Source organism: Phyllostomus discolor, chromosome 6 (assembly GCF_004126475.2).
Source record: "Phyllostomus discolor isolate MPI-MPIP mPhyDis1 chromosome 6, mPhyDis1.pri.v3, whole genome shotgun sequence".
Classification (NCBI taxonomy): domain Eukaryota; kingdom Metazoa; phylum Chordata; class Mammalia; order Chiroptera; family Phyllostomidae; genus Phyllostomus; species Phyllostomus discolor.
The window spans coordinates 170742732-170768984 of NC_040908.2; the positions used below are offsets into that span (position 1 = coordinate 170742732).

Consider the following 26253-nt stretch of genomic DNA (forward strand, 5'->3'; position numbering starts at 1 on the left):
GCTCGACCACACCTGTGGATGGGGACGCTGAGGCCCCCACCTGGAGGGTACCGGGAAGCCTCAACAACCCAGAAGTGACACCAGGTGATGCTGATTGGCCCTGAGCCCTGGTTGCCCTGTGGGCACAGGTCCCCCCCTGCCCCCCGCCAGCACCGCCCTGCAAGAGCTGAAGCCACTTGCCCACGAGGGGCTGTCCTGCTCCCTGCAGGGCAGGGCACCGTCTCTCCCAGCAGCTCAGCCCTGCTGCCGCTGTGGGACAGCAGGCCCGGAGTGCATCTGCAGAGCTTGCTGAAGGGTCGGTGACCTGGGAGGGGGAAGGCGGGGGAAGGAGGGGGCCCGAGGGGGCCACGAGGGGGCCTGGCTTCCTGTGGGGCCTTCCACAGAGCAGACCCCAGCTTCTCTGAGACCAAGGAGATGCTGGCCCTCTGGGCCCCTGAGGAGGAAGGGCTGCCTGGACTGGGCGGGCTCTCCGAGCGGCCGGCACCGTGGCCCTCACCCTCGGCCTCGCCTGGGACTGTCCCAAGCCCCGGAGCTGGCTCAGGAGGCCAGAGGAGCCATTGTTCTCTGCCTCTGGTGGGGGGGGGGGGCAAGAGGGCATGCATCACGAGGCCCGCCCTGTGCCAAGTGCCAAGGCCTGCCGGTGGGGCAGCTGGCACGGGGCAGGGGGCCTCTGGGAGGATGGACTGACCACGGTCCCCCTGGCTGTGGGGGAAGGGGAGGCAGCCTCAGGCAGACCCTCCGAGTCCCCCCACGGTGATCAGGGGCCTGCAAGGTGTTGGGAGTGGAGGCAGTCGGTGGGGCTCCGGGAAGGACAGGGTCAGGCCCGAGGCCAGAGAGGAGAAGAGGGGGGCCCAGCAGGGCTCAGCCTGCGTCCAGGCGGGGCCAGCCGTCTGTCACAGAGCCAGCTGTGCCCGCTGAGACTCAGCCGTGCGGGCCCCCCTTTTCCCGGAAGCCTTGTGCCCACCCTGCAGGGAGGACAGCTTCCCTGGGGGATGCCTGCAGGTCCTGCCCTCTCGGGGGCCGTAGTGTAAAACAAGGCATCGTCGGGGAGCCGAGCCCTGCTGTCCCTGGCCCACCGCTCCCTGGGCGGAGGCAGGTGCCGGCAGGAAATGCCGGGCCGAAGACCGAGCTGGGATCAGCTTCCTAGGGCGGCGGCAGACCCCACAAACGGGCGGGCCGAGAGCAACAGACAGGGATTGTCTCGGTTGTGAGGTCAGAGAGCCTCCACGTTGGGGGCGGCAGGGCACTGTGGGGGGGCCCTCAGAGCCGGGGGGAGGGGTCTGACCCCGGCCTCCGCTCAGCTCGCAGGGGCCGGCGTCTGCCAGGGACTCTGAACACCCGTGCCCTCTGTGCCTGTCCCTCTCTGGGCCCCCACTGGCCGCCTCCTGAAGACATGGGTCATAGGGCTAGGGCCCCGCCCTTCCCCAGCATGACCTCACCTGCACTAATGTACTCTGCAATTACCCTGTTTCCAAATAAGGTCACATTCTGAGGCACTTAGGGGTTAGGACTTCAATAGGTCTTTTTGCAGGGGGAGGGGCCCAATTTGACCTCTGACACCCAACCTTCCGTGTCCCTACCTCTGCTGTGTGAGTACTCCCCCGAGGAGGGGGGGAGGAGGAGGATGTGGAGGTGGACCCGGGGCAGGCGGTGTGCCGCCTCTGGCCAGTGCTCCCTGACTGCTCTGTCCCTGTCTACGCGGCAAGGGCCCGCCGAGGGGGAGGTGGGGCTGAGGCTGCAGACCAGGCAGTCCTACCACCTGGCACCCGCCAGCCACCAGGTGCGTGGAGAGCATGGCAAGCGCTAACACGGGAACGAGGCGGGAGGGCCCCAGGCTCCTGGAGCAGAGCCGTGTCCTGTTGGGAGATAAACCATGAGTCTCTGAGGGACAGGCTTTGGCATGCCCAAGGGTTCCACCCGAGGCCGCGCAGGCCCCGGGACACGGCGTGCCCGTGCGGTCGGAACTGCCGGCCGGGTGACGTGATGCCACAAGGTGGGGTGTGCCCGGCCGCATCTTCACGGAGGGGACGGGACTGGCCTTGCGCACAGGTCAGCTGCGTGGACAGGTAGGGCGCACTCCTGACACGGCCGGGCGTACCTCCCAGCTTCCCCACTGTCAGCCTCCACCCGGGACTTCCCGAAGCTTCTTAGGACGCGTCTGGAAACGTTCTCATTATACTAATGAAGCCACTGAGTCACAGGGATGCGAAGCAAGCTGTCCAGGCCACCAGCCAGTACGTGGAAGAGCTGGGATCTGAACCTGAGACTGACAAGGGGACAAAGGACTGCTGGAGCACGGGGGGCACAGGAAGCAAGGAGCCTGGGACCCGAGCGGGGGTGGTTGCCTGGAGCACCTCCCTGGACTGGCGAGCCTTGGTAACACCTCGTAGGAGATCACAGGAGCCGGTGCTCTGCTGGAACCCTGGTCTATGGCCCGTGCTGGGGAGAGACACACCCTGAGGCGGGGCTGGCTGAAGGCGGAGCCAGTGAACGTGTCGGGGGAGGAGCACGTCCAGACGTAGCGAGGGAGACCCGCCCAAATCTGCCGCTCTCCTTCCTTCCTGAGACATCACACAACCTGGGTTCTCTCCTCTCCTTGGTCTTTCCTCACTCTTGTATCTCACACGGCTGCTGGTGGGAGGCTTTGCAGTTTCCTCCAGGAGCTTTGGGGCCACGGAGACACGGAGGGACAGGGGAGGTCTCATGCATCCTGGCTGTCGCTGGCGACCCTCGCACTGGGCCCGCTAGGGAGCGGGGAGCCGAGTTTCAAGTGTATAAAGGGCAGCTGCACTACGGTGGATGTGTGGGCGGGGGAGGAATGGCGCTTGTGAGTGCCAACCAAGCAGCGAAACTGGGCGGCCTGACTTCCTTCCCAGGAATCCCCTCCTGAGCCGGCAGCGTCTGCCTCTCCCCCTACAAGCTGCCGGCCTCTCGCTCCCCAGCGGGCCGGCTGCCCAGAATCCCCTCCAGCAAGCGTGCAGCCTCTCCCGAGGCCCTGCTCCAGTGCAGGCCCCCCGCCTTGCATCGGGGGCATGGGTGCGGTGGCAGCTGTGCCCAGTTCACTGTCCGAGCTCCGTGGCTCACATACTGGTAGGAAGGGCTCAGCTGTCATTAGCAGAAGGGTCTACATTTCCCACTTGGTTAGAACTCTGGAGGAAGGCAGCCTTTTGGAGGTGCCCACGTCCCAAGCTCTGTCTTTTGTTCCTAGTGCCTTCCACCGCCATGGTGCCTCCAGGGCATCCGGCCCCGGAGTTTTCTTTCGGGAGGGAGGCCTCCCCAGCCGACCTGCGGTGCACCTCATTGGCCACACCTTTGTCTCTGGCCCCCCTGCTGCTGCAGGGACCCAGGATCGAAAGGGTTCCCTTGCTAGTGTCTTCTGAGGCGGGTGGCCGGACGCCAGGGCTCGGGATGAGCGCACCGGCTCAGTTCTCCATGTGCTCGACTCTCCCGGGGATGCTGGGAGCCGCCGATATCCGTCCCTAATAAATTCCTTTCACCTTACACTTTTCTCTTGTTGGCGACTGAGAGCCCTGACCGACGCCTGAGGCTGTCTGAGCCTGGAGAGAAAGCGGGGTGGCGGGAGGGGACCTGGAGGCGAGGGGAGGGCTGGAGGGCCTCCTCTGAAAGGAGGGGTCGGGGGCCCGTTCCCCGGTGGCGCGAGTGGGCAGCCAGGCGTGAGGGAACAGTCCGGGGGGTCCGGGCGGCGGGGCGCAGCCCGAGGAGGGGGGACAGCCTGGGCTCCGAGGTCGGACCCAGCCGGGACACGGACAGCCGGCCGCAGGCACCGCGCGCGGCGGGCGGGGCGAGGGCGCCGCCGGGACTACGTTTCCCAGCAGGCGGCGCGCCAGCGTCACTTCCGGCAGCGCCGCGACGCGCGTGTGGGAGTGTGCGAGCGAGTGTTTACTTCCGGCCTCCGCCGCCGCCGCCGCGGGCTGAGGGCCGAGCGTGTCTGGCGGCGGGCGCGGCAGGTCCCGCGCAGCCATGGACTGGCTCATGGGGTGAGTCGGGCGGCCCGGCGGCCGGGCGTGGGGCCGGGGCCGCGGGAGGGGCGGCGGGGCGCGCCGCGGGCCGCACCGGCCAAGGGCATCCGGTTGCCGCGGGCGGCGCGGGCTGGGCCGGCGAGGGGCGTCCTCCGCGGGCCGGGAGCGGAGCGCTCGTTGGGGGCGGCGGGCCGGGGGCCGTTGCGGCGGCGGCGGGACTCGGGCGGTGGGGACCGAGGGGGTGGGACCGGCGCCCGCGCTGCCCGCCGCGCCCCAGCCGCCGAGCCGGGCCGGGCCAGGGCGGCCGCTCCTCGCCGCGGGGAGCCGGGCGCCGGGAGAGGTCGCACGGGGCGCCGCTCTCGCCGGTCGCCGCGGGGGGACCTGCTCCTGGAAGAAGGAGCTCTGGCGCCGGCGGGAGACAGTCCCTTAAAAACGAGGGGAGCGCCGCGAGGCAGCCCAGCCCGACCCGGGCTCCGGGCTCCGGGCTCGGGGCGGCCGGGCGAGCGGGGTGAGTCCGGGGGTGGGGAGGGCGCGGTGGGCGAGGCCCCGGCGGCGCGGCGCGGCGCGGCGGCCGGCGGATCCGGCCGCGGGGTGGGGTAGGAAGGAAGCGGCGGGCCGGCAGCGGCGGGCTGGGCTTCCCTCCCGTGTGCTTTTGTGTTTCGCTGGAAACGAGAGAGACGAGGCGCAATGTCACGTCGCCCTTAAAAAGTTACACGGTAGAGTGTGTTGTTTTTTTTTTTAAACCGTTTTGGTGTCGAGGACCAAGAAGGGGAGGCACTGTCACCCAACCCTAGGTCTGATTTCAGCGGCACCGCCGGGGAGTCAGGTCCTGGTCCAGCGGCCGGGGTCTCGGGGAGCGGCGGATGCTGTGGCCTGGGGCTGGTGGCCGGGCTTGTCTGGACGCCCAGGTCCTGGGAGGAGAGGGGAGGGTCTTTGTTTCCCCACCGCAGCGTGTGGGATAACCGAGAGGAGAGGTTAGACCCACCTTTGCCCGCAGGTGGTGTGGGGTCTAGGGAAGGGGGAGGGGTGGGGGACAGGCGGCTTGGAGGATGAATGGAGAGGCCAGAGAGAAGCGCCGAATGTGGCGGGAGTCCGTCCCGGCAGCGTGGCGGGGGGGGGGGGGGGGCGGGCAGGGGGATGCTGGGGACCAGCAACGCTTCTCTGAGCGGCAGCGCTGCGGTCCCAGCCCCGCGGCTGCCGGGGGTCCCTCCCGGCTGCAGGCTGCAGACCTGGTCTCTGAAGGCCCTTTACGGAACGGAAGTTGCGGGACTTGTGAGGCCGGGGGCGGGGAAACCGAGGAGACAGCGCGGGAGACAGAGGAGGCATTCACCAGCGCCTGGCGCGGCTGCGTGTGGGGTGGCGGCCCTGCCAGAGGTGTTCTGCAGCAGGCCCGGGGGGGCCCGCGGCTGTGTTTGCTTTGCTTCGACTCGCGGACACTCACCTTCTGCAGCTATCGGGAGGGGCTGTGTCGGGGGCCACGCGGCCTCCCAGGGGCCTGTCTCAGCCACGCACCCGGCGGGCCGGCAGGGCATGTTTGCAGGGCTGCGTGCGTGCTGGCCGGGCCGCTCAGCCGGGCACCCAGGAGGCGGCTGCCGGTGCTCCGTCTGCGTCTCTGCCCGTCGGAGCAGGTGCTCGGGTGCCGGGAAACGGAGCGGGGGTCAGGCCCCTGAACGACCGGGGTCTGTGCTGAGTGGACCTGACTGTCGCCACTGCGAGCACCAGAGAGGCCTCTAGGGACTGGCCTGGGGCCATCGTCCGGGTAAGCCAGGGGCAGGGGCGCTGGCCCAGGCGCCGGCCCCGGGGGAAGCCGCTCTGGAAGGGCCGGGGCTCGGAGCTGCCGCTGCCTCGGGTCCTTGGGACGGGAAGGACTGTCCCTCCCGCACGGGCACGGGAGACATCAGCGAGGGCCTGGGCGGAGGTGTGGCCATCTCCGAGTGCGTGGGTCCGCACTCAGTGGACTGTGCGTCGGACACCGTAAGTCCCCGGTTCCTTAGTGATTCTTTAACGACACCCCCCCCCCAAAAATATATATGAAGACGACGTAACGTCTGCTGTCAGGTGCTCCCCTTCAGGGGCTCGTCTTTGGTGCGGAGTCATGGACACCGGGCCGGGGCCCCGGGCCTCCCCCCACCTTTCTCGAGCGTGTTCTGGAAAGCAGGAAGGGGCGGGGGGGCCTCGGCGTGGCCGTGGAGGGAGTGGGCAGCAGAGCCCCCGGACGTCCTCCACTCCGGGACGCTCCTCGCCCAGTGGGGCCCGGTGCCCGGGCGAGGACCACCAGCCAGCCGCGCGGGGAGGAGCCCACACCCGTGGGCGCCCTGTGAGTGCTCGGGGCTGGGGCCGGGGCGGCTGTCACCCTGTGACTGGGCTTCGGGGGGGTGGTCAGGAAGCTGTTTTCTTGCTGTTTCCTGCGATTCTTGCTTGTGCGCACCGTTCGTCGGGAACCGGGCGGTTCGGAATGTGGTTACCTTTCTGTGTTCGAAATAGCGTTCTTCTTCTTTTTCTTTCTTTTTTTTTTTTTTAAAGAAATAGTTTCTTTGCCTCCGTTCACTCCAGGTGTCAACGTGTGGGCTCAGCTGCAGTGGCAGCAGCGCTCCCTTCTCCGGGGGCCGCGGTCAGGGCCAGGACGGTTCTTGTCGCGGGGCGGCTCTGCTGAGCAACGGGGCGGCCCCATCGTCTGCTCCCCGGCTGCCTCCGAGGGAGGGCGGTCCCGCAGGGGGCCTGCCGGGAAGCCGGGCCTGCGGCAGCACGCTGGGACTTGCTGCCCGCGTCGCTGGCGCTGGCGTGGCCGGCGTGCGCCCGGCCCTCCGGGTGTCCTGGGCCCGGCAGTGGGCGTGTGGGAGTCTCTCTGCAGAGGGCCGCCACTTGTGGTGTGGTCTGCTCGCCAGTGCCCGGCCGTGTCCACCTGGGCAGCTGATGACAGGGTGGCCGCCGGCTGCTGGGCAGGAGGCCAGCCCCAGAGGAGAGGCAGCAGCAGCCGCGTCCGGCTCCGGGAGGGCGGCGGCCGTGTGGGGCCCCCCTGCAGCAGCGTTCGGAGGTCGGGGAGGATGTTCACCTTAGCCTGGACCAGCAGCCATGGGCGCTTGTGAGCGGGCGAGGGAAGTGCTGTTTGGATCTTGCCCACAGGGAGCACAGTCCAGGGCTTCCAAGTCTGGAGATGCCCCAGAGGAAATGCACCTTCTCTCTTCCGACCGCTGGGAGCAAACCTGAGCCCCCCCGCTGGCCCCGCGTGGGGCTGTTTGCAGGGCCCTCTGCTGGACCCGTGGCCAGGGGTGGCAGGTGCACCCCGGACCCCCCGCCCCTTCCTGGGACTGTGGACGCCCTGTCACGGCCCCTCCTGCTGTCGTCAGAGCGGCAGGTGAGGTGGGGCGAGGTGTCGGTCAGAGCTCCCCTGCACTGGCAGAAGGGCCGGCCTCCGGTGTTGGTGACGTCCCGCACAGCACGGGGCCCCCGGCACTGTGGCCCAGCGGCCTGTCTTTGAGGAGCAGCCGTGGCTTCCCGCGGGGCTTGGCTCTGCCGTTGGGACCCTGCGCCCGGGTGGAGCCCGAGTCCAGTACCTGCGGGGCCGGAGAGGTGGGGACTCTCGCCTCATGGGAGGGAGGACCTCGGCGCAGCCGGCAGCCGAGTCTGATCGCAGGAGTCCCGCACCGCACGCGCCCGCCCCCCCGGGCTGTGATTCCCGGACCACGGAGCTGTGTGCAAGTGAGTCGTCTCCAGGGAGCTCACAGAGCCGCGCGGCCTTCGCCGCGGTCTGATTGGAGAACAGACGTTGCTGTCACCCCAGAAGAAACCTGTCCGTCGGCGGTTGCAGCGGTCCGCCCTGTGCTGCCCGGCGGCGCCCCGGCATGCGGACGTGTGCATGCTCTGCATGCCCTGGGTGTCTGGACCGAGCTACCCTTTTTGCCACTACCCTTTGACCCGGCCTCCCTGACGGGACAGGGGCCCCGTCCTCAGCTGCGGTCCCCCCAGGTCCTGGCTGCCCTCCCGGTGCATTGTGGTCCCTGGGCCACGGTTCCTGCTCCTGCAGGCCATTGTGGGAGGGAGGACATGGCCCAGGAAGGGGGGGTGGGTGCACCCCGGCCTGGAGGCCCGAGTACAGGACTGCCCTGTGGCCGGAGCTCCGGAGGCAGTGCTCCGCCCTGGTGACCTCTGGCCCTGGGTCTGCGGAGGGGCTGCCCGGGCCCGTGTCCCGCTCAGACCCCCAGAGAGAGCACGGGGGCTGGACCCCCTGGTGGCGCCGGACCCCTGGCCTGGGCGCTCTCGGTCTCACCCTGTCTGTCGCTGGCCCTCCCGCTGGCAGTGTCCGCCGCGGCCCCCTGGGCACGGTGTCCTTGAAGCCGCGCTGCTGGCCAGAGACCGGCAGGACGGACCCACCCGACAGCCTGGGCGGGGCGCTCTCAGAGCCTTCGGGGCGAGCCCCAGGCTCCGCCAGGCCTGCTTCCAGCCTTCGTCCTGGCCTCGCTGCCCCCAGGGGCCAGCGCCTGCTGTTGCTCACCAGGGCCTCTTCCCCCAGGACACTGGGGGGGCCGGAGCGCCCTGGGCGGTGGGGGTGGGGGGAGGGAGTGGAGCCGACCGCCAGGCCCTGTCATTGGGAGCTGGCAGTGGCTCGGGGGGCACCGCGGTGGGAGAGGCTGTTGTCAGTTCCACAGCCTCTTGGGTAGTGGCGGCCTCTGGCTAGGGAGGGTGTGTCCACGGGGCCCCCCCCAGCGGTGTTGCCCTTGAGCCGGCATCCCCTGCGTCGTCCCCGCAGTGGGCCTGGAGACAGGCCCCCACGCCCCATGTCCTGGGTTCTGTCGTGGACCTGCCCGCGTGGCTGCCTGTCACGCCCTCTGTGCGGGGGCTGAGCCTAGGCTCTGCCCTGGTGCTGGGCACGTCGACCCTGGGGGCCCGTCTGGGAGCTGGTCCCGGTCCCGCTGGTGTCCGCCCCGCTGGGCAGGGAGGGGGACGGGCATCCCTGTCCAACAGGTGGGAGTCCCTTGGGTCTCTGTCTTCGTGGTGTTTGTTTTTCGTTCCCACAGACTTCAGGCTAGGGCCCACCCGTGGGTGTCCAGGCCTCCTTGGACAGGGCCTGGGACCACACTCGTGGGAGCGATGGGGACCTGAGGGTTGAGTGTGGGCGCGTGGAGAGGGGAGGGGAGGCGATGGGCCGTGCGGGGTGGCGGCCAGCGGTGGTCTGTGCTGCTGTTGGGGCGGGGCCACGTGGCCGTGGGCCACTCTCCTCGTCCCCGCCAGCGTGGATGTGAGGTGCGCGCCGGGTGGGCGGGTGCCGTGCCGCGGCCCCTGGCAGCCGTTCCCAAGCGAGGCCCAGTGCCGCGTGGGCGGGCACTCCTCACGCCTTCTCGTGGGGCACGCGGCTGCTGGGCTGGGCGGCCCCGAGTTCTGGCCGGCGTTCACGTTCACGGAGCGTGTCTGTGCGGCGTGCAGGCGGGGTGCCCCTGCCGAGGCGCCCGGCTCCACAGTGGAGAGCAGCGGGCTCGCTGTCTTTCCCTCCACCCTCTGCCCTGGGCCGGCCGCCTGCCCTCCAGGGACGCGTGTCCCCGGCGGCAGCCCTGCCGTGCCCAGGCCGTGGCAGGGCCGGGCGGGCCCGGCAGCAAGCGCAGGCTGGGAGGCTGGCCCGGGCGTGGCTTGTCCCTGCAGGTCTAAGCCTGTGCCGCTCTGCGCCCGGCAGCTGCTGGCGGGCGCTGCTCTGTGGTCTTTCTCCTGGCATGCCGCGTGTCCCCGGGCTGCGGCGTGTTCTGTGGGGACAGCGCAGGGAGGCAGCTTGTTGTGGACGGTGTCGCAGGGTCCGGAGTGTGAGCCAGGGCACCTGTGACCGCTGGCGTGTGGGCGCGGCTGCCGTCCGTGCTGCTGCAGGGGCAGGGGGTGCGGCGGGGACTCAGTGCTGTGGGGGCCGGCCGGCCGGCTTGGAGCCAAGGCCGGGAGAGGTGCGAGGACTCGGCCCTGGGCGTGTGGGTGGCGTGGGCTGGTCGCATTCCAGAAAGCAGTGTGTCCCCATGTCACCTGGCGGGGGGAGGGGGGCACCGGGCTCGCCACCCGAGGCTGCACTCCTAGCCTGTGGGTGGGAGAGGAGGGCGGGCGAGGCGCGGGCTCAGCCACCCGTCCCCGGGCCCCGGGCTGCTCTGCGGTTTCCCACCATCGATGCTTTCCCAGAAGTCCCGGCCTCCCATCCCCGGCACAAATGACAAAGTGCCCCTGGAGCGGTGTTTGTGGGGCCTGCGTGCCCAGGCCTGGGGCTGGGCTGGGTCGTGGGTCCTGGCTGCTTGCGTGGCGTGGTGATGGCCACGGGGCCATGTCCAGAGCTGGTTGCAGGCCGCATGGCCACACCGGGACCCCGACACCCCTGGGCCCCGGGCACCAGGGGCGGGGCCGGGGCAGGCACGAGGCCTTCTCTTGAACTCGGTCCTGTACAGACCGCCAGAGAGCTGGCCATGCCATCCTCCTGCCTAAAAGGCCCTGTGGACCCCGTGCCTGGGACGACGTCCCAGTCCCCCCAGCCCTGCCCGCCCTGCCCCGCCCTGAGATCACCTGCAGCCCTACAGTCTGGTGGTCCTGGGACCCGTGTGCACGCCGTCCTCTGGGCCTGGAGAGTCCCGCCTGCCTGCCAGACTCCCGGGCATCATCGCCGGCCACGGCCCGTCGGAGCGTGCGGACTGCAGCCTCAGGACCCAGGCACCGTGGGAGGGAGGCCGACTCCCGCTGCCCGTCTGTCCGTCTGTCCGAGGAACAACTCGGAGGCCGGCTCCGTGTGTGGGAGCGTCAGAGGCGGAGAGCACTCAGCGTGTGGGTCGCCGGGGCGAGCCCTGCCTCGGGAGCTGCGAGCGTGGATGGCAGCAGTGGCAGGTGACACAGACGGCGCAGACACTGGGCTCCTGGGGGGGGGGCCAGTACCCGGCCCAGAGGCCTGCAGGGCTGGCAACGTCCTGTCACGCCCAGCAACGTCCTGTCACGCCCAGGTGCATCCCATGGCGCAGGACCCGCAGCCCTCACGCTCCGTGGGGCCACGGCAGAGCCCGGAGCCGTCGGGAGGCAGAGCACAGAGCTGGAGGCGTCGCACTTCTTCACGCTGAGCTACGTGCAGTGCAAACACCGTCCTCAGAGCAGCGCGGCCCCAGCACGGAAGCAGACTCGGAGCGATGGGAAGGATGGGGTGGGGGGGCCAGCGTGTAGCCCGCCCTTGGGGCCTGTCGGCCGGGGCAAGGGGCCAGGAACGCTGGGGAGGACAGTCTTGCCGGGGAGGACAGTCCTGCCGGGGAGGGTTCTGGAGGAGCTGACAGCCACGTTCCCGGGAGTGCAGCCGTGAGCCTGGGCGGGGCACGGCCTGGGGCGGAGCGCTGGAGGCTGAGGGCCCCACACTCCCTGACGCAGTCCGGGCAGTGTCCTGGCCGTGGCTCCGGAGGCCCAGGTGGAGAAAGTAAACGGACACGAGTGGGGCTCCGGCGCAGGAGCACCCGCTGCCGGCAGACGCGGCCAGAGCCCGGGAGAGGCCGCTCAGGGAGCGGGGGTGTTTGCAGACTCACCTCGGACACAGGCTTGGCGCCGAGGGACCCCAGGGGCTGACGCGGGCAGGGGTTCGGGTGGCGTCCCCGGAGAGGGGGCGCGCAGACTGCTCGGCTGTGTGCAGAGGCAGCACGGGTGGGCTGGGAGGCCGCGGTGCTCGCAGAGTGAGGCGGGGGGAGACGGGCCCCGGGGGTCCCGCGTGCGGAGCCCGGAGCAGGAAAGGCGGGCGCCCAGACCTGAAAACCACAAGCCCCACGCCTGACCAGACGTGGAGAGCAGCGCACCCGAGGGCGCAGACCGCGACCCTCTGAGTCCCATGAGACACGAGCGGGGACTGAAAGGACGGGGGTGGCGTCCTGGCCGGAACCGAGTCCAGGCAGAGGCCGGTGGGGCCCCGGGGGAGCCGCCGTGTGTGGGAGCTGGGGGCACAGCCCTGAGCCGCCAGCGGGACCAAGGAGGGCCCGTGACGGCGGGCGGAGGTTTGGCAGCTGGAGGGCAGCACTCCCGCCGCCTGCGGGGTGCGCCAGGCCGGAGCGTGACCCGGCGTTGGGTGTCCGGGCGGGGGGCCGAGGGCGGAGGGCGGGGAAGACGGGAAACCCAGCCGGTCTCTCGGGTCCCCAGGGCAGCAGCTGCTCCTCTTCCTCGGGGCCGCTCCTGGGGGTGCTGTGTAGGGAGGCGGGGGCAGCGATGGGGAGACGGGCGGGGGGGCGGGGGCAGACGCGGAATGTGCTCCACAGCTGGCCGGCGTCCCGGGCGCTGTGTCTGGCCTCGCGGGGCCACGGCTGAGGGAGCGTGCCGCTCACCCCTCCCCTCCGCGGCGAGGTGCTGCCCCAGGGGCGGACGGGGCAACGCAGCCACGAGCGGCGAGACCTGGTGCAGCAGGGTTTGGCGGCATCCGCCCCGAGGCCCTGGGCACTGCGCAGCAGGCAGGGTGGGCTTGCGGTGGCCGCTCGCCGGCCCACTGGCTAGAGGCGGCGTCTCGTCCTCGCCAGCCCAGAGCAGGTGTTCCAGGGCCCACGGAGCTGCGGCTGCCCCTGGAGGCCCAGGCGCCCTCCCCTCGGGCAGCTGACCGCACAAGTCCAGGGCCGCCTGGGACCCGCTGGGCTGGAGGCCCGAGTCTCGGCTGCATGGGCGGGCAGTCGTGGCCCGGAGGTGGGCAGCTGGGGCGGTGGGCCTGCTCTCCGCCCTGGCCCGCTCGGCCCACTCGGCGAGGCCTCCGGGGTGTATCCGAGCTCCCCCCTGGGCTGGCCGTGGGGGACCACCCCCAGGCTCGCAGGAGCGGGGAGACCTGCCCGGACACTGGTGCCGGGCAGAGCCGCCTCCCTGTCCTGTACCGCGGAGCCCTGCGGTGGAGCGGACTCTGTGTCCACCAGGGGGCGCTGTCGACCCTGCAGGAAGGCTAAGTGCACCCCCCCCCCCCCAATGCCGGGCAGGTGACCGCTGTGGCGGGGAGCACCGGCTCTGGACCAGACCACGTGGACATGGGTCGTTTGGCACGGCCCGCCTAGGCCAGTGTGAGCTTTGCCTCCCACCCCAGCAGTGCCCCCTCCGCCCCCGCCACAGTGCCCCGGCACCCGGGGCCCGGGCCGCCCAACTTGGGTCCGTAGCCCCGACTCCAGCAGATGGGGCCCCTGAGCCCAACAGGTCTGCTCCCAGGCGTTTTGGAGTCTGGGGCGGGGGCGGGCCCGGGTAGTGGTGCCGCCTGCGTCACCACTGGTCCGGGGCCCCGTCTGCTGCACAGGCGTGTACACGCCTGTCCCTTCGTGCCCGCCTTTCCGTGCGGAGATGAGGCTGCCTTAGCAGCATGGAGGCACGGGGCTGAGGGCGGAGGCCGAGGCCGAGGCCGAGGCTGGGGGAGCCGGTGGCGCCGGCCGAGCGAGCGGAGCCGCGGTGGTCGGTCTCCTCCGAGGCCGGGAGCCTGGGCCGTGCCCACAAGGGAAGGGGACTCTGCGGCGAGGGGGGGCAGCCCAGCGCGAGCGGAGGAGCCGGTCGGGTGTGGACTCCGGGGGGCTCGGGGAGGGGCAGAGCGTTGGTGCCGGGCACCATGTCCGTGGGCGTCCTGACCGAGCAGGAAGCGGATGGGCCACCTTTTTTTTTGAAAGATTTTATTTATTTATTTTTAGTGTAGGGGTTGGGGGGGGAGAGAAACATCAGTGTGTGGTTGCCTCTGGAGCGCCCCCTACTGGGGACCTGGCCTGCAGCCCAGGTGTGTGGCCTGACCCGGGATCGAACCGGGGACCCTCTGGTTCGCAGGCCGGCGCCCACCCCACGGGGCCGCCGCACCAGTGGGGGCGGGGGCAGTTACCAAGGAGCCCGTGTCTCTCCGCGTGGGCAGGCCGCGAGTTCAGCCTGGACAGGCCACACCGTGACTGTCCCCGGGCCGCCACCGAGACGGCTCGGAGCACCGGGCGTGGAGAGAGGGCTGCAGAAGCTCCCGGAGAGGAGCGGGACGAGGCAGGGACTCCGACACTGTTTGTTCGTGCTGGATGCTCAGACCCGGGCTCCCAGGAGCTCCGGAGAGAGGTCACACCCCCCTCCCACGGCCCCCTGCCTGTGACCAGCATCTCCCCGAAGCCCTGCCCTCCCTGCGCCCCGTCTTCCTGTGACCCCTCCCTCCCGGGAACCCTTTCCCCCACGACCCTCTTTTGGGAAGCGCCCAAGAGGACCCGTGCTGGGGGAGAGGGAGGGGGCTGCCCCCCGGCCCCTGTGTCGCCCTGCTGGTGCGGGACACCCCCACGGCGGACACCCAAGGCTGTGGCTCTGCCCCCGGGGCCGCGTGGAGGTCACCACGTGGAGGTCACCGGGGGTCGGTACCCGCCCCTCCGGAGGGGTTGGACGCAGCTGGGTGTCACGTCCTGCGTCGCCGCTCCTGGCCGCAGCGTCCTGGAAGCCACGCTGAGCCTCGCTCCACGCGGTGGCCGCCCGGGTGGCAGGAAGGCGTCCTCGCCAAGCTTCCAGCCTCTCCTCACTGTCCTCGCAGCGCGCACGGGCTGGCCCTTGGAAGGGGTTTTGGGGGGGGGGGTGAGGCCTGCGCAGTGGAGGGACACGCCCACGGCCGTGCCTTCCGTGGGGGCGTCCTCGTAGCCTCGGGCACCGTGGCCGCGGGCCCAGGCACTGCTGCAGGTTCCCCCGGCGGGCCCAGGCATGGCCTCTGTCCCCCGGGCTTTGTCCCCTCGGCCCCTGGGGCTGGGGGCGGGGGGGCGTTCTGGGGAGTGTCTCGGTCTCCGGTGAATCCCTAGAAGCAGGCTCCCGGCGGAGGGCTCCCCACTGCGCTCTGGGGCGGGGGGAGGGCCTAGTGTCCCGGCTCCTCTGTCCTGGTCAGGGAGGAAGGAGACCCTCTCCTCTTCAAGGGGGTTGCCTTTGAGGCGGGCACACCCACCTCCCCGGCCCTTGCCCCCGACCGTGGGGGCGGCGGTCCCTTGGGGTGGATCTCCCTTCGTGGGTGGTGTGCGGTGGGTGGTCAGCCTTCTCACTGACGCGCACCCGTCTCCGTCTGTGGAGTGGGGACTCGTCATTCGGGAGCACGCAGTGGGCCACCTTCCCCTGCTCTCCACCCTAGGGCTAGCGGCAGGTCCCCGCCCCTGCCGAGCTCCCCGGAGGCAGAGGGAGGGTCTCTGTGGGACGCGGCGGAGGCCCCGTGCCGCTGGGGACACAGCAGGGCGGGGCCTGGAGGGGCGTCCCGCGGGGGGGGGGGGGGCAGCTGACCGACTGGGACGTGACCCAGGGGCCTGTGGAGGGGCTGGCCGAGGGTCCTCAGCCTGTGCCCCGCAGGGCCCCAGCCTCCCGGGGGCCGTCCCCACCGCCTTGCTCGGCGAGGGTGCTGCCATCGCTCTCCAGCGCCGTGCCGGGACAGGGCCGGCTCCTTTCTCGGGCATCAACGTTCGGGGTGGGGGAGCAGGAGGAAGGACGCCCAGCATTTCTGCTGGGGAACCCCGGGCCACCAGGCCCTCGGGGAGAGGGCGGCACTCACTGGGTGGCCCAGGCCGCCTGCCTCTCCCCAGACTCCCCTGGACCATCGTCCCGTGGCCTGAGCCCGGGCGAAGTCTTGCAGTTGGAGCGTTCGTGCCAGCCAGGCGGGCGGGGTGGCTTGGTTGGCGGGACCCTCATGGCCCTCTCCTCGGGCAGCCTGGCCCTGGCTGCCCGGGCTCGGTGCCTGCTGGGCTGGTGAGGGCCGGGGGGGGGCGGTGACGGATGGCCCCCCGCCGAAAGCCCCCGAGACCTCCCAGAGGGGATTGAGGGCACCAGCACCGGGCCTCCCCTGCGCCTCTCGTCTGCCTTTCGCCAGTGCCGGGCTCTGCCGCCGGCCGCCTCGTCCCTGCCGGGGGCTGCAGGCGCTTATGTGGCAGACGCCAGCGTGGGGTCGGGAGGGGAGGCTCGGGAGAGGTGGTGGCCACGTGGCCCGGATGCCCCTGCCCTCTGTGGTCGGGTGGTGGCCGGGGGCCAGGCGGGATGACTAGGCAGGCTCCAACAGCCACTTCAATTGTTTGGGGTTTGGCCTGACTTGGACCTGAAACAGAGCGGCCCTGGTGGTGTCTGTGAGGGCATTTGTCCGCCGTCGAGGTCTGCACTGCAGCCCTGGCCCTCAGCCCCGGGGCGGCTGGTGGCTGGCCAGTGTCCTGGCGTTTCCACGGTCACCCCGGTGGCTGGGCTTCAGCGGGCACTTGACCTCCAGCCTGACCCCTGGAGGTCCTCTCGCCTGCCGCCCAGAGGGTCTTCCCCGGCTCCCTGGGCTCGGTCGCACAGGGCTGCCGGACGGGTGTGCATGGCGGGCAGGGCGCACCCCCCTGAGTCTGCCCCGCGCCCCTGCCCCCAGCACACGGTGTCTGGAGGCTGTCCGTGGGGCTGGTGCCGCCTGTGGCGTCCGCTCCTGGGCTCGAGGTGTCAGGGGCGTGCGGGAGCCCCCGGTGTGCTGAAGCCCCCTCCCTGTCCGGGGTGGGAGGGAGGCGGAGCGTGCCGGCCCTCGGAAGCAGGAGCTGACGGCCGCCTGCCCACCCTTCTCTGCCCGGGACCCTGGCGCCTGGGCCAGCGCAGCGGTCGGCCTCCTTCCCCTCCGTGGGTGCTGGCCCCTCTCGGGGGTGGGGTCGGGGCGGTCAGAGCGCGGCTGTGGGCGGGCGGCCCCCACCGCATCTGCACTTCCTCTCCGTCTGGGCTCAGGTGCCGTCTCCTTCTCAACGGCAGGTGGGGGTGCAAGGCAGCGACCACCGGGAAGGTGGTCGGGGTTGCTGGGGGCAGCTCTGCAGGCCAGCCTCACCCCCGGACATGGTGTCACCCTGGGTGGGTGGGGCGGGGACCAGCGGGGCGGGGGTGGGGTGCCACGGCGAAGTGTCGGGGGCTCCGGGTGGCAGTGCCTGCCTGCTGCGCACCCTCGTGAGCCCACGGGGCCGTGGGGGGCAGGCAACGGCTCCAGCTCAGGACGGGCCAGGCAGGCCTGGGTGCCCTGGGCAGGCCTGAGCCGGGCCCTGTGTCCGTGGTGACCCTGGCGACCCTGGCGGCTGGGCTTTGGTGGGCCGGGCCCACGGGGTGGTGCAGAGACGGCCGCGGCTGCCATGGGCGGGATCTGTCTTCCTCCTCTGCCCGTGCGCGGTGTGGGGAGGACCCCCGCCTCTGCAGGCTGTTCCCGTCCCTGCACCCCGCACCGGCGGCTCCAAGTCGGCCGTGCCCACCGCCCAGACCGTGCCGGGCCCCCCCCGCCCCGCCCCGTGCCCGTGGACACACACCCTGTGAGTGCTGGCAGCCTCTCCTGCCGCCCGTGCGGCAGCCCCGGCAGACTGCAGGGTGTCGGCGCAGCAGTGACTGGGTGGCCGGGGGGCAGTGAGCTGCAGGCCGGGCCGAGAGGGCCGTGCGGCGGAGGGGGTGTCGCCGAGCCGCGCTCAGCGGTCCAGTCGGCGGTTCTCGGGGAGCACGGTGCTGAGAGGCAAAGGCACTGGGGTCGGACGGGATGCGGGCCCCCGCCTTCTGGGATGCTTGTGGGTGCTGGGGTGCGTCCGCCACAAGCGGGGCGATGCCTTGCTTTCTGGACGGGGCTTCAAGCTGCTGGTGACGGCAGGCGAGTGCCGGGCTGTGTGCGCCGGGAGCGGGGTGAGCAGAGCCGGGGAGAACGGGCGCGTGGGGGGCGGAGCCCGAGGGGTGGGGCTGCGGGGCGTAGGGTGTGGGGGGTGGGGCCCCGCTGCCCGAAGTCACACACACCTCTCACGTCCGTGTGCGCTCACACACACCACACGTACACACACACACACGAGCACACACGCACACACCTCACCTGTACCTACGTGAGCACACGCACGCAGGCGGGACTCGGGTGGTGTGTCCGAGGCGGTGCCGCATCGGTGTCCGAGGGGGGTGGTCTCTCCCCGTGAGAGCGGCCGCCCGTCCCTCAGGGAGGCGCAGGGCTCCCGCGAGAGCAGTCTCTCCCATCCCTCAGGGAGACGCAGGGCTCCCACGAGAGTGCCGCCCCGGGCCCGTCCTTGCGGAAGGGTTCTCGCCGTGCCCTCGGGCGTCCGGCTCTTGCACGTGTGGGTGCTGCTCACTGGTGTTTGCCCAGGAAGCTGCTTCGCCGAGCGTTTCCGTCCCCCGTCCCTCGGGGCCCGGGGGCGTGTCCCTCACTCGGGCCGGCTGTGGCGTCTCCGCTTTTGGGGCCGTCTGGCTGGGGAGGCCGCGCGGCTGACGCTCCCCGAGGCACTCCGCGTCCGGCTCTCCGTCCCTGTGCCGGGCGTGCGCCACGGCCTCCCTTTCCCCCGCCGGCGCCGGTGCCGGCCCCGCCACGCTCTCCCGTCTCCCTCGGTGCTTGAGGGGAGCTGCGGGGTGTGGGCTCTAAGTGAGCCTTTTCTCTGGCGTGAACACAGTGAGTTTCCTCCAAACTCAGCTTAACTGCATTTAACCCACCTCATGTTACATTTTTGTGACTTTTTCGTTGTTCGACCTGTTGCTACGTCTGTTCTACAAAGCTCTGTTCTGGAAGTTGTAATCTCAGGTCTAGAAACTGCTGCCTGTCCTTCCTGGAACCCCCCGGTCTTTCTGGGAGCCATGGTCTTGTGCTCGTTGTGCCCCCCCCCCCCAGATCTGTGAGCAGGTGTGCACTCGCTGTGTTGCCTGAAGGAGGCCGTGGCCACCCAGGTCGTGCACACCCACCGGCAGGTGCCGCTGGGGCCTGGGAGCACCTGGTCTGGGTGCCCCAGAGCCTGTCGGCCTGGTCTTTCCAAGGCTGCCCGCAGGGGGGCATGCCGAGGGCCTCGCCCCCCGGGGGGTGCCCACCTAGCGTCTCGTCTCGCAGGGCTGGGGTCATGCGAGGGGTGCGGCGGGCTCCGGAGCTGCTGGGCGGGGCTGCCGCCTGCTCCCCAGAGTGCCAGAAGGGCCTCGAGGTGCCACTCAGCCCCCCCCCCCCACAGGTCCCTCCCGGGGGCACTGCCCTCCCCGCAGAGCGCCCGCCCGCCCGCCCACCAGGCGCCACTTTGAAAAGTGGACTGGACACACCCTCGTCCCCCTGGGGCCTGGCCTGGGAAAGGGGCGGCTGTGCAGGCTGCCTGGCCCGAGCCCTCCTTTCCCGCAGCCCTCATTGGCTGCCGCTGTGCTCTGGGCGGGGCCCCTGGGAGGGCGGGGTGGGGGTGGGGGGGGCGGTGCAGCCAGGGCTCCCACTTCCCTCTCCATCTCCGCACCGTCCCAGCATGCTGGGGGGGCACAGCAGCCACCCTGCAGACCGAGCTCTGCTCAGCCAGCCCCCCAAAGCTGGGCTCAGCTGTAAAATGGTGCTTCAGGCAGTCGGCAAAGTGCTCAGGTGAACTGGGGGGGGGGCGGGGGAGGTCTTGAGGGGTGGTTGTCTTACTGCCCCTAGTCCCTGCCTCTGGGGTCGGGCTGAGGAGGGGCACGGCTGCTGGGGTCTGGGCAGGAGGCCTCCCCTGAATGCCCGCAGCTCCCATTGCTGGCAGGCGGGAGTGTGCCCCTGCCGCGGAGGGGTCCTGCTGCGGCCGGTGTGGGGGGTGGGAGCGTGGCCCACCGGGTGGTGTTTCTGGCCACAGCAGCCCTGCTGCACCCCCCCACCCCCTCCAAGGTTGCTGGACGGGCCCCTCCCCACCACACAGGGAGCAGGGAGACGGGTGCCGGTCCGGGAGCTGCCTGGTCCGGAGCCCTGGCGGGGCCACGGGCGGCCAGCGGATGCCGGGGCTTCACCGGAGAAGCCTGCCCTGCCCTGTCCACCGCCACCTCCTGCGTGGGGCCTCCCGCGCCCCAGACCGGCCCCTGCAGCATGCCTGTGTGGGTGCCGGGGCCCAGCAGGGAGGGGCCTGGAGGGGCTGGGGCAGTGCCGTCCTCACTCGAGAGGTGTCACCGGGGCACCCCAGTCAGGGTCTGCCTGTGTGCTTCCGGGTCCAGCTCTTTAAACAAGGGGGGGTGTCCCGTTCTCCCACTTCCGTCCTGCGCTGTCGGCGAGCCAAGCTTGTGAGGGGCCCGGCGGGGACGGTGTGTGTCTGGGCTTCCCGCCACCCCTTCCACAGGGCTCTTGTGCACGGCAGGTCGGCCGCGTGCCCCCCAGGGCCCTGCTGGGTCACGGGGACACTGGCACCCGCCCGCCAGCGCGGTGCCCTCTCAGGCCAGCCGTGCGGTCTGGGGACAGGGCGAGTGGGAAGCGTTCTCGGTGGCGTTGGTCGGATCGGGAACGGTGACCGTTTGGGATGGTGCAGGGGTCCGCGTGTGTGCACACTGCAGGCTGTGCACACTCGTGTGTGCAGCGGGCAGAGCCGAGCCCTGCAGCAGCCCCCCGCCCGCCACGGTGTGCGGCGGCCCCGGCCCCACGGGAGACTCGGCCAGGTGTGAGCGGGCGGGCAGGTGTGGGACCTGTGGGCCAAGGCCGCTGGGCGGCTGCAGCCAAGGGAGACGGCCTGCGTGTCCCCCATGGCATCGGGCCGGCCGCAGCTGGGGAGGACTGATGGGGGGCCCGGCGGGAGCCGGGCAGTGGGCTCAGCTCCCGCTGGGCCCCCCGCTCGGACAGCGGGGCCACGGGCTCCCCTGGGCTGTGGGGCAGGGTCGGTGCTGGGCACTCAGAGGGCTCCCTGGGGTGCACCTTCAGCCCGGCCGCCCTCAGGCGGGCTGCGCGGGCCAGTGGGGGCTGCTGCGGGGTGGCCAGGCCCCGAGAGCCAGACTCTGTCCCGTGGCTGCGAGAGCAGCGCCCCCAGCACCCTCGGCCGTGTCCAGCGGACCCTGCTCCCTCCCTCGGGCTCTTGCCCAGCACCTGTGGGTCCCGTGTCTGTGTCAGGCCGTGGCGGGTGGCTGCAGGGCCCTGCGGGTGAGACGGGCAGCGTGGCATCGGGAGGGTCTTATGGACGTGAAGCAAGTGGGCCGGTAAGTCCCTGGTGACCCAGCTCCGAAACAGCACAGGGGGCAGAGGGGAGGGGGGTCCCAGCCTGGGCCCCCACCTCGCCCCTCCCCACCCTCACGACTGTGGGCCGCTCCAGACCTGGAGGCGGGGCCGCGTGTGCGCTGAGACCAGAGGGTGGGCGGCTGGTCCTTCCCGCCCAGGGCCACAGGCACGAGGGCCTTCGGCCGCCGCCGCCCTCTGACCCTCTGACACTGGGCAGCAGAGACCCCGGGCCGGGGGAGGGCTGCAGCTGGGGGGCCTGGCCCGCCCACCCACTCCGTCAGGGAGCCCCCCCGGTGTGCGGGCAGGTCCCAGGGTGCACTCAGCCCTTCCCGGGGCCCGGGCTTCTCCTGCACGCCCCTCCTGGTGCCGGCCAAGGGGACTCGTGCCCAGGGGGCGGCCTCACCCACTCTGGGGCCCCGGGAAGGGCCCACTGTGTGTGCGTGCGCCTGCGCTGCGCTGGCCCCCCACCAAGGGCAAGGTCGGGATTGCTGGGTCAGGGGTCGGGCCCGTCCCCCGTCCCCAGGGTGCGGGCCCCGCCTGGCCCGGCCGCTCCCAGGGCTGTCCCCAGAGACGGGTGCTCGTCGCCTTTTAAGGAGAAGCTCTGCTGTGCGAGGCGGAGGGGACGTCTGCTGGCGCTCGGGGCACATTCTTCCTCCTGCTCCTCTTACGTAAGCCCAGCGGCTTCTCGGAGCGGGACGGGAGGGGGGCCGGGCCGGGGACCTGCAGAGACCCCCCCCACACACACAGACAGCCCACCCACCCCGGGGGGGGGGGGGCGGCAGGCGCAGCGGCAGAGGCTCTGCGGCAGCAGGGGCCGCTCCTGCCCGAGTCTGAGGACCCTGAGGGTGCGCTGGGGGGCCGGACCACGGCCCCCCTGGGTTGTAGGCCCACGGCCCTCCCCACGCAGCGTGGGACAGACACGGTGGCCTGTGTCCTGCGGCAGCTCTGGGCAGTGGGAGGAGGCAGGAGGGAGGCCCCCAGGCCCACTCCTCACGTGGGGACAGGGGCTTCGGGGAAACGTAGCCGCCCCCACACAGACAGCCTCGGGAGGCTGCTCCGGGGAGAAGGAGAGTGCTCTTCTGTGGGGAGGGACTCTCCTCCTGAACAGGGGAAGCCTCAATGAGAGGGGGCCACTTCTGAGGATTCTGTGGCATCTGGCCCCCATCCACCTGCCCCTGCAAACCCGCACCCCGCTCTTGGGGGGGTGCGGGCAGGCAGGATGGGGTTCAGGGGAGCCTGAGCCGATGGGACCTCTGGCGGGCAAGGGGGTGTCAGCTCCTAGCAGGTGCTCAGTAAGAATGCCCACCTGCCGGCCACTGCCCAGGGGCCCCGCCTTGAGGGGCTAGGTCCCTGGCACCAGCCAGGCTGGCTGCAGGCCCGGGCGTCCCAGGTTGAGGGGAGCCCCAAGACCCAGGCTTGGCTGCAGGACAGCAGGCCATCGGCTGGCGTCCTCGAGTGCCCCTCTGCCCAGCAGCGGGAGGACGGTGGCTGGCGGGACAGAGTCTCCTGAGGCGCCTCCGGGAGACCCCCCGGTGCCCACGGCACCAGCGGAGACGGCCCTGCTCGTCCAGGGTGCTGGGCGCGGAGCCCCCACCTGTGCTCACTCCGAGAGGTGACGGCTCTCTCCTTCCGGCAGGAAGTCCAAGGCAAAGCCCAACGGGAAGAAGCCGGCGTCGGAGGAGAAGAAGGCGTACCTGGACCCGGAGCTCGCCAAGTCCCGAATCACCGACTGCGAGTTCAAGGAGCTGGTGGCGCTGCCCCGGGAGATCGACCTCAACGAGTGGCTGGCCAGCAACAGTGCGTGGGGCCGCGGGGTGGGCAGGGCGGGCGAGCCGGGCAGGCCCCCGGCGGCCATGCTTACGCCGCCCCGCTCTGCTCCCCAGCTACCACGTTCTTCCACCATGTGAACCTGCAGTACAGCACCGTCTCGGAGTTCTGCACTGCGGAGGCCTGCCAGACCATGGCCGTGTGCAACACGTGAGTGCCTCGGGCCCCGGGCGTGGGGTGCCAGGACTCGGCCACAGGCCAGCAGGCCCTGTTCTGGGAATGGGGGCCTCTCCGTGAGACTCCACTGGCTTCCTGAGACCACAGGCCCCGGAGGCTGCTGGTCTTCCCTGCTCCGGCCACCGGTTCCTCCGGTGAAGGCCACCCCCCCTCCCCCGGGCTCCTGCTGTGCATGTGGGTGGGGCGAGGCCTCGCGCTGCCTGGGCGGTGGTGGTCCTCAGCGAGCAGCCGTTCCTGGGGGCCGCCCCCTGCTGAGTGCAGCAGGGTAGGGGAGTCCCAGCCTCTGTAAGCAGAAGCCAGGGTGTTGGACGCCTGCCGGCGAGGGGCTGGGGGCCCAGCAGGGGCCCAGGAGCTCGTCTCAGTGGCCCCTGTGTGAGCCGCCCCGCCTCCCTGCCCCACGCAGACGGTGCCGGCCGGGCTTCCTGGCTCAGACCTAGACAGAGGCGCTCAGCTCTCCGCGCCCAGGGCCCTGCGGGGTCCCGGCTAGGGGCCCCGTCTCGTGGGAGCAGCGAGGCAGCGGACCTGCATGGGGAACCACCAGGGGTTCTCCAGACGGGGAGGCAGGCACAGGACAGCGCAGAGGAGGAGCAGCGCGCATGGGTGCGGCGGGGCCTGGGCGCCAGGGTGCCACCACCTGCGAGCACCCAGGAGGGGGAGGTGCACCTCAGCCCTGGGAGCGGCCCCCCGGGAGGCTGCACAGGCAACAGGTCGAGGTCCCGGTGGCAGCGACGACGGAGGGAGCGGGCGGTGGCCCCGTCCGGGCGAGCTTCGAGAGCCCAGTCCCCGTCACCGGCGGGAGGTGGGGACGAGAGAAGTGGGCCCTTCCGCCGCGCGGGCTGACCAGGGACTCGCTCTGCATGGGGCCACATGGATAGGTCAGAGGTCGGGGCAGGGAGAGAGGTGGGCAACAGACGCCCAGCAGACTCCAGGGCACCGAGGGGCGGGTGTGGGGCGCGAGGGCAGAGCCAGGACCCCTCGGGGCGGTCCGACCGGGCAGGTGTGCGCTCCTGTGTCGGTGGTGGGCGGGCCTGGTCGCGGGAAGCCCCGCAGGAGAGCGGGGCTCAGTGGCACGCTCCGGAAACTGCCGCGTGGCCCGCGTGGCTCGGGGGGCCGTGCTCCTGTGCAGGCGCGTCCAGGGAGCAGCCCGTCAGCCGGGGGTGGGGGGGTGTGCCTGGGGCCAGCAGGAGTGTGTGGGGACTGGGCGGCAGGGCCAGGCCAGGCTGGGGGCTGCTAGGAGGGGCCTCAACAGCAGGGCGGCTCCACTGCGCGACAGGACGTGAAACGGGGACAGAGGGAGTGACAGGGCACAGGGTGTTCGTCTCTCAGCGCCGGCCCCCGTGTCCCCTGGGAGCTGTCCTCGGGCCTCCTGGCAAGGGCGCCTGTGTCCCGGTTGGCAGCCACACTTGTTCTTCTGAGACTCTGACCTGTGCCCAGGTGCGTGCACCCTGCGCCAGCACCCGGGACAGGGGAGCAGGTGCCCAGGACCCCTGGGGTGCTGGGCCCTGTCCTGTGGGGCCTCCTTGCTGGAGGCCCGGCTCTCTGCCTGGCACGGGGACCCCGCAGCCCTGCAGGCAGGGGGTGGGGGGCGGCCCTGGGGAGCAGACCACCTGGAGCCCAGGTGGACTCCTGGAGCCCGGCCGTGCGGTGGGGGCGGGGCTTCTGTGGACGCTCCTACCCGTGTTCAGACGGCGCGTCGGCCCTGGGCGCTGCTCCGTGCATGCTCACCAACCCCTCGTCCTAAGCGGTGGCAGGTCCCAGGGTCTGTCCCCAGGGGCTCTGGGAGCAGAGGCGCGGGCGCCCCCACACCCCCAGCAGGGAGGCCAGCCCCGTGGTGCCTGCCGCCTCCCGGCCGCAGCAGCCCCCACCCCCAGACCGTGGGGGCGGTGCGGGGGGCGGCGCCGTGACGGCCCCTGCGTCCCCACAGACAGTACTACTGGTATGACGAGAGGGGGAAGAAGGTCAAGTGCACGGCCCCCCAGTACGTGGACTTCGTCATGAGCTCCGTGCAGAAGCTGGTGACGGACGAGGACGTGTTCCCCACGAAGTACGGTAGGTCTCGCGAGGTGCCTGGCGGTGCGGCGTGGTGGGCGGGGCCTGGCGGGCCTCCAGGCCGTCCCGAGCTTCCAGGGGCCTTGCTGGGCCGGCGGGAGGGACTTTGGTCCCCCACAGCCTAGGCCACGTGGAGGGCAGCCCACGGGACCCCGGGACTCAGGCCCCAGGTTGCAGCGGTGCAGGGAGTGGTGTGTTGTTGCCTGCCGGCAGGCGGCTCAGCGAGGACTGGGGGCGGGGCCACCTGTGCGGCGGGGCGGGGCGGGGCGCCGGCGGGGGCGGGGCACGCTCGCAGTGAGGCCCCGCCCCCGCAGGCCGCGAGTTCCCCAGCTCCTTCGAGTCCCTGGTGAAGAGGATCTGCAGGCACCTGTTCCACGTGCTGGCGCACATCTACTCGTCCCACTTCAAGGAGACCCTGGCCCTCGAGCTGCACGGACACTTGAACACGCTCTACGTCCACTTCATCCTCTTCGCCAGGGAGTTCAACCTGCTGGACCCCAAAGAGACCGCCGTCATGGACGACCTCACGGAGGTGCTGTGCAGCGGCGCGGGCCGCGGCGGGGGCGGCGGGGACGGGGCCGGCGGCGGGGGCCCCGGGGCACAGAACCACGTGAAGGAGAGGTGAGCCGCACCGCCGGACGCGCGTGCACGTGTGCAGAGACGGCCCGTGTGCCTGCGCGCGCCCGCCTCTGTGCGCCCACGTGCTGGGCGCCCTCGCGGGAGGTCCGATCGGCGACGCCGCGCGGGCCGGGCCGCCTGGGGTGTGGGCCCCGCACTCCGTCCCTGCCGGACGGGGAGCGTCGCTTGTCCGAAGCGCCTGGGACCCCTGCCTTCGCTCAGCGCAGTGCACGGACCGCCGCTCCGCTCCCCCTGCGGGCTCCTCTCTTGGGTCTTCTTGCGCCCGGCCCCGCCTCCCCGGGCGCTCTGCCTGCGTGCGTTCTGAGAGAAATCGCTCACGCGTGGGTCCGGCCCCTGCTGGGCCACGGGCCCGCTGGTGTCTTCGTGTGTCAGGGCTGGGTCACATCAGACCCTCCCGTCCCTCCGCCGCCCGGCCATGCCTGGGTCTTGGCCCCTGGAGGCTGGGCGTGGGGGTGCAGAGAGGCTGGTGGGGCCCTGCAGGGGCCCCAAGCCCACGTGCCCCTGCCCCCTGCCCCCCACCGCCCAGGAGGGCCCTCTGGACCGCGGGGCTCGGGCCGGGGCCGCCTCCTGTGTGCACACGCCGCTGTGGGCGGGGGTGGGGCCGCGCTCTGCTCGCCTGTTGGGTTGAATAAAAGGATTCTCTCAGGTCACCGCCTGTGTGTCTTTGGCGTCTCGGGGGCTGCGTCGAGGTGGCCCGGCCGGGCAGTCACTGTCATCCCCCGCCCACCTTGTCCCCCC

General features: G+C 71.5%; 1 protein-coding gene across 2 annotated transcripts; it reads left to right on the forward strand.

Annotated features, from left to right (window-relative positions):
• The first annotated feature begins 3868 nt into the window (after nt 1–3868).
• MOB2 (MOB kinase activator 2) lies at nt 3869–26165 on the forward strand. Of its 2 annotated transcripts, none has more exons than XM_036029905.1 (5): nt 3869–3998; nt 22460–22620; nt 22707–22800; nt 24752–24876; nt 25191–26165. In XM_036029905.1, exons 1-5 carry the CDS (start codon nt 3982–3984, stop codon nt 25499–25501), a joined length of 708 nt encoding a protein of 235 aa, XP_035885798.1. In that variant the 5' UTR covers nt 3869–3981; the 3' UTR covers nt 25502–26165. The 2 variants fall into 2 exon arrangements, with proteins under 2 accessions (XP_035885798.1, XP_028371245.1); XM_028515444.2 differs by lacking the exon at nt 3869–3998 and adding an exon at nt 19121–19245.
• Nucleotides 26166–26253: the final 88 nt, after the last annotated feature.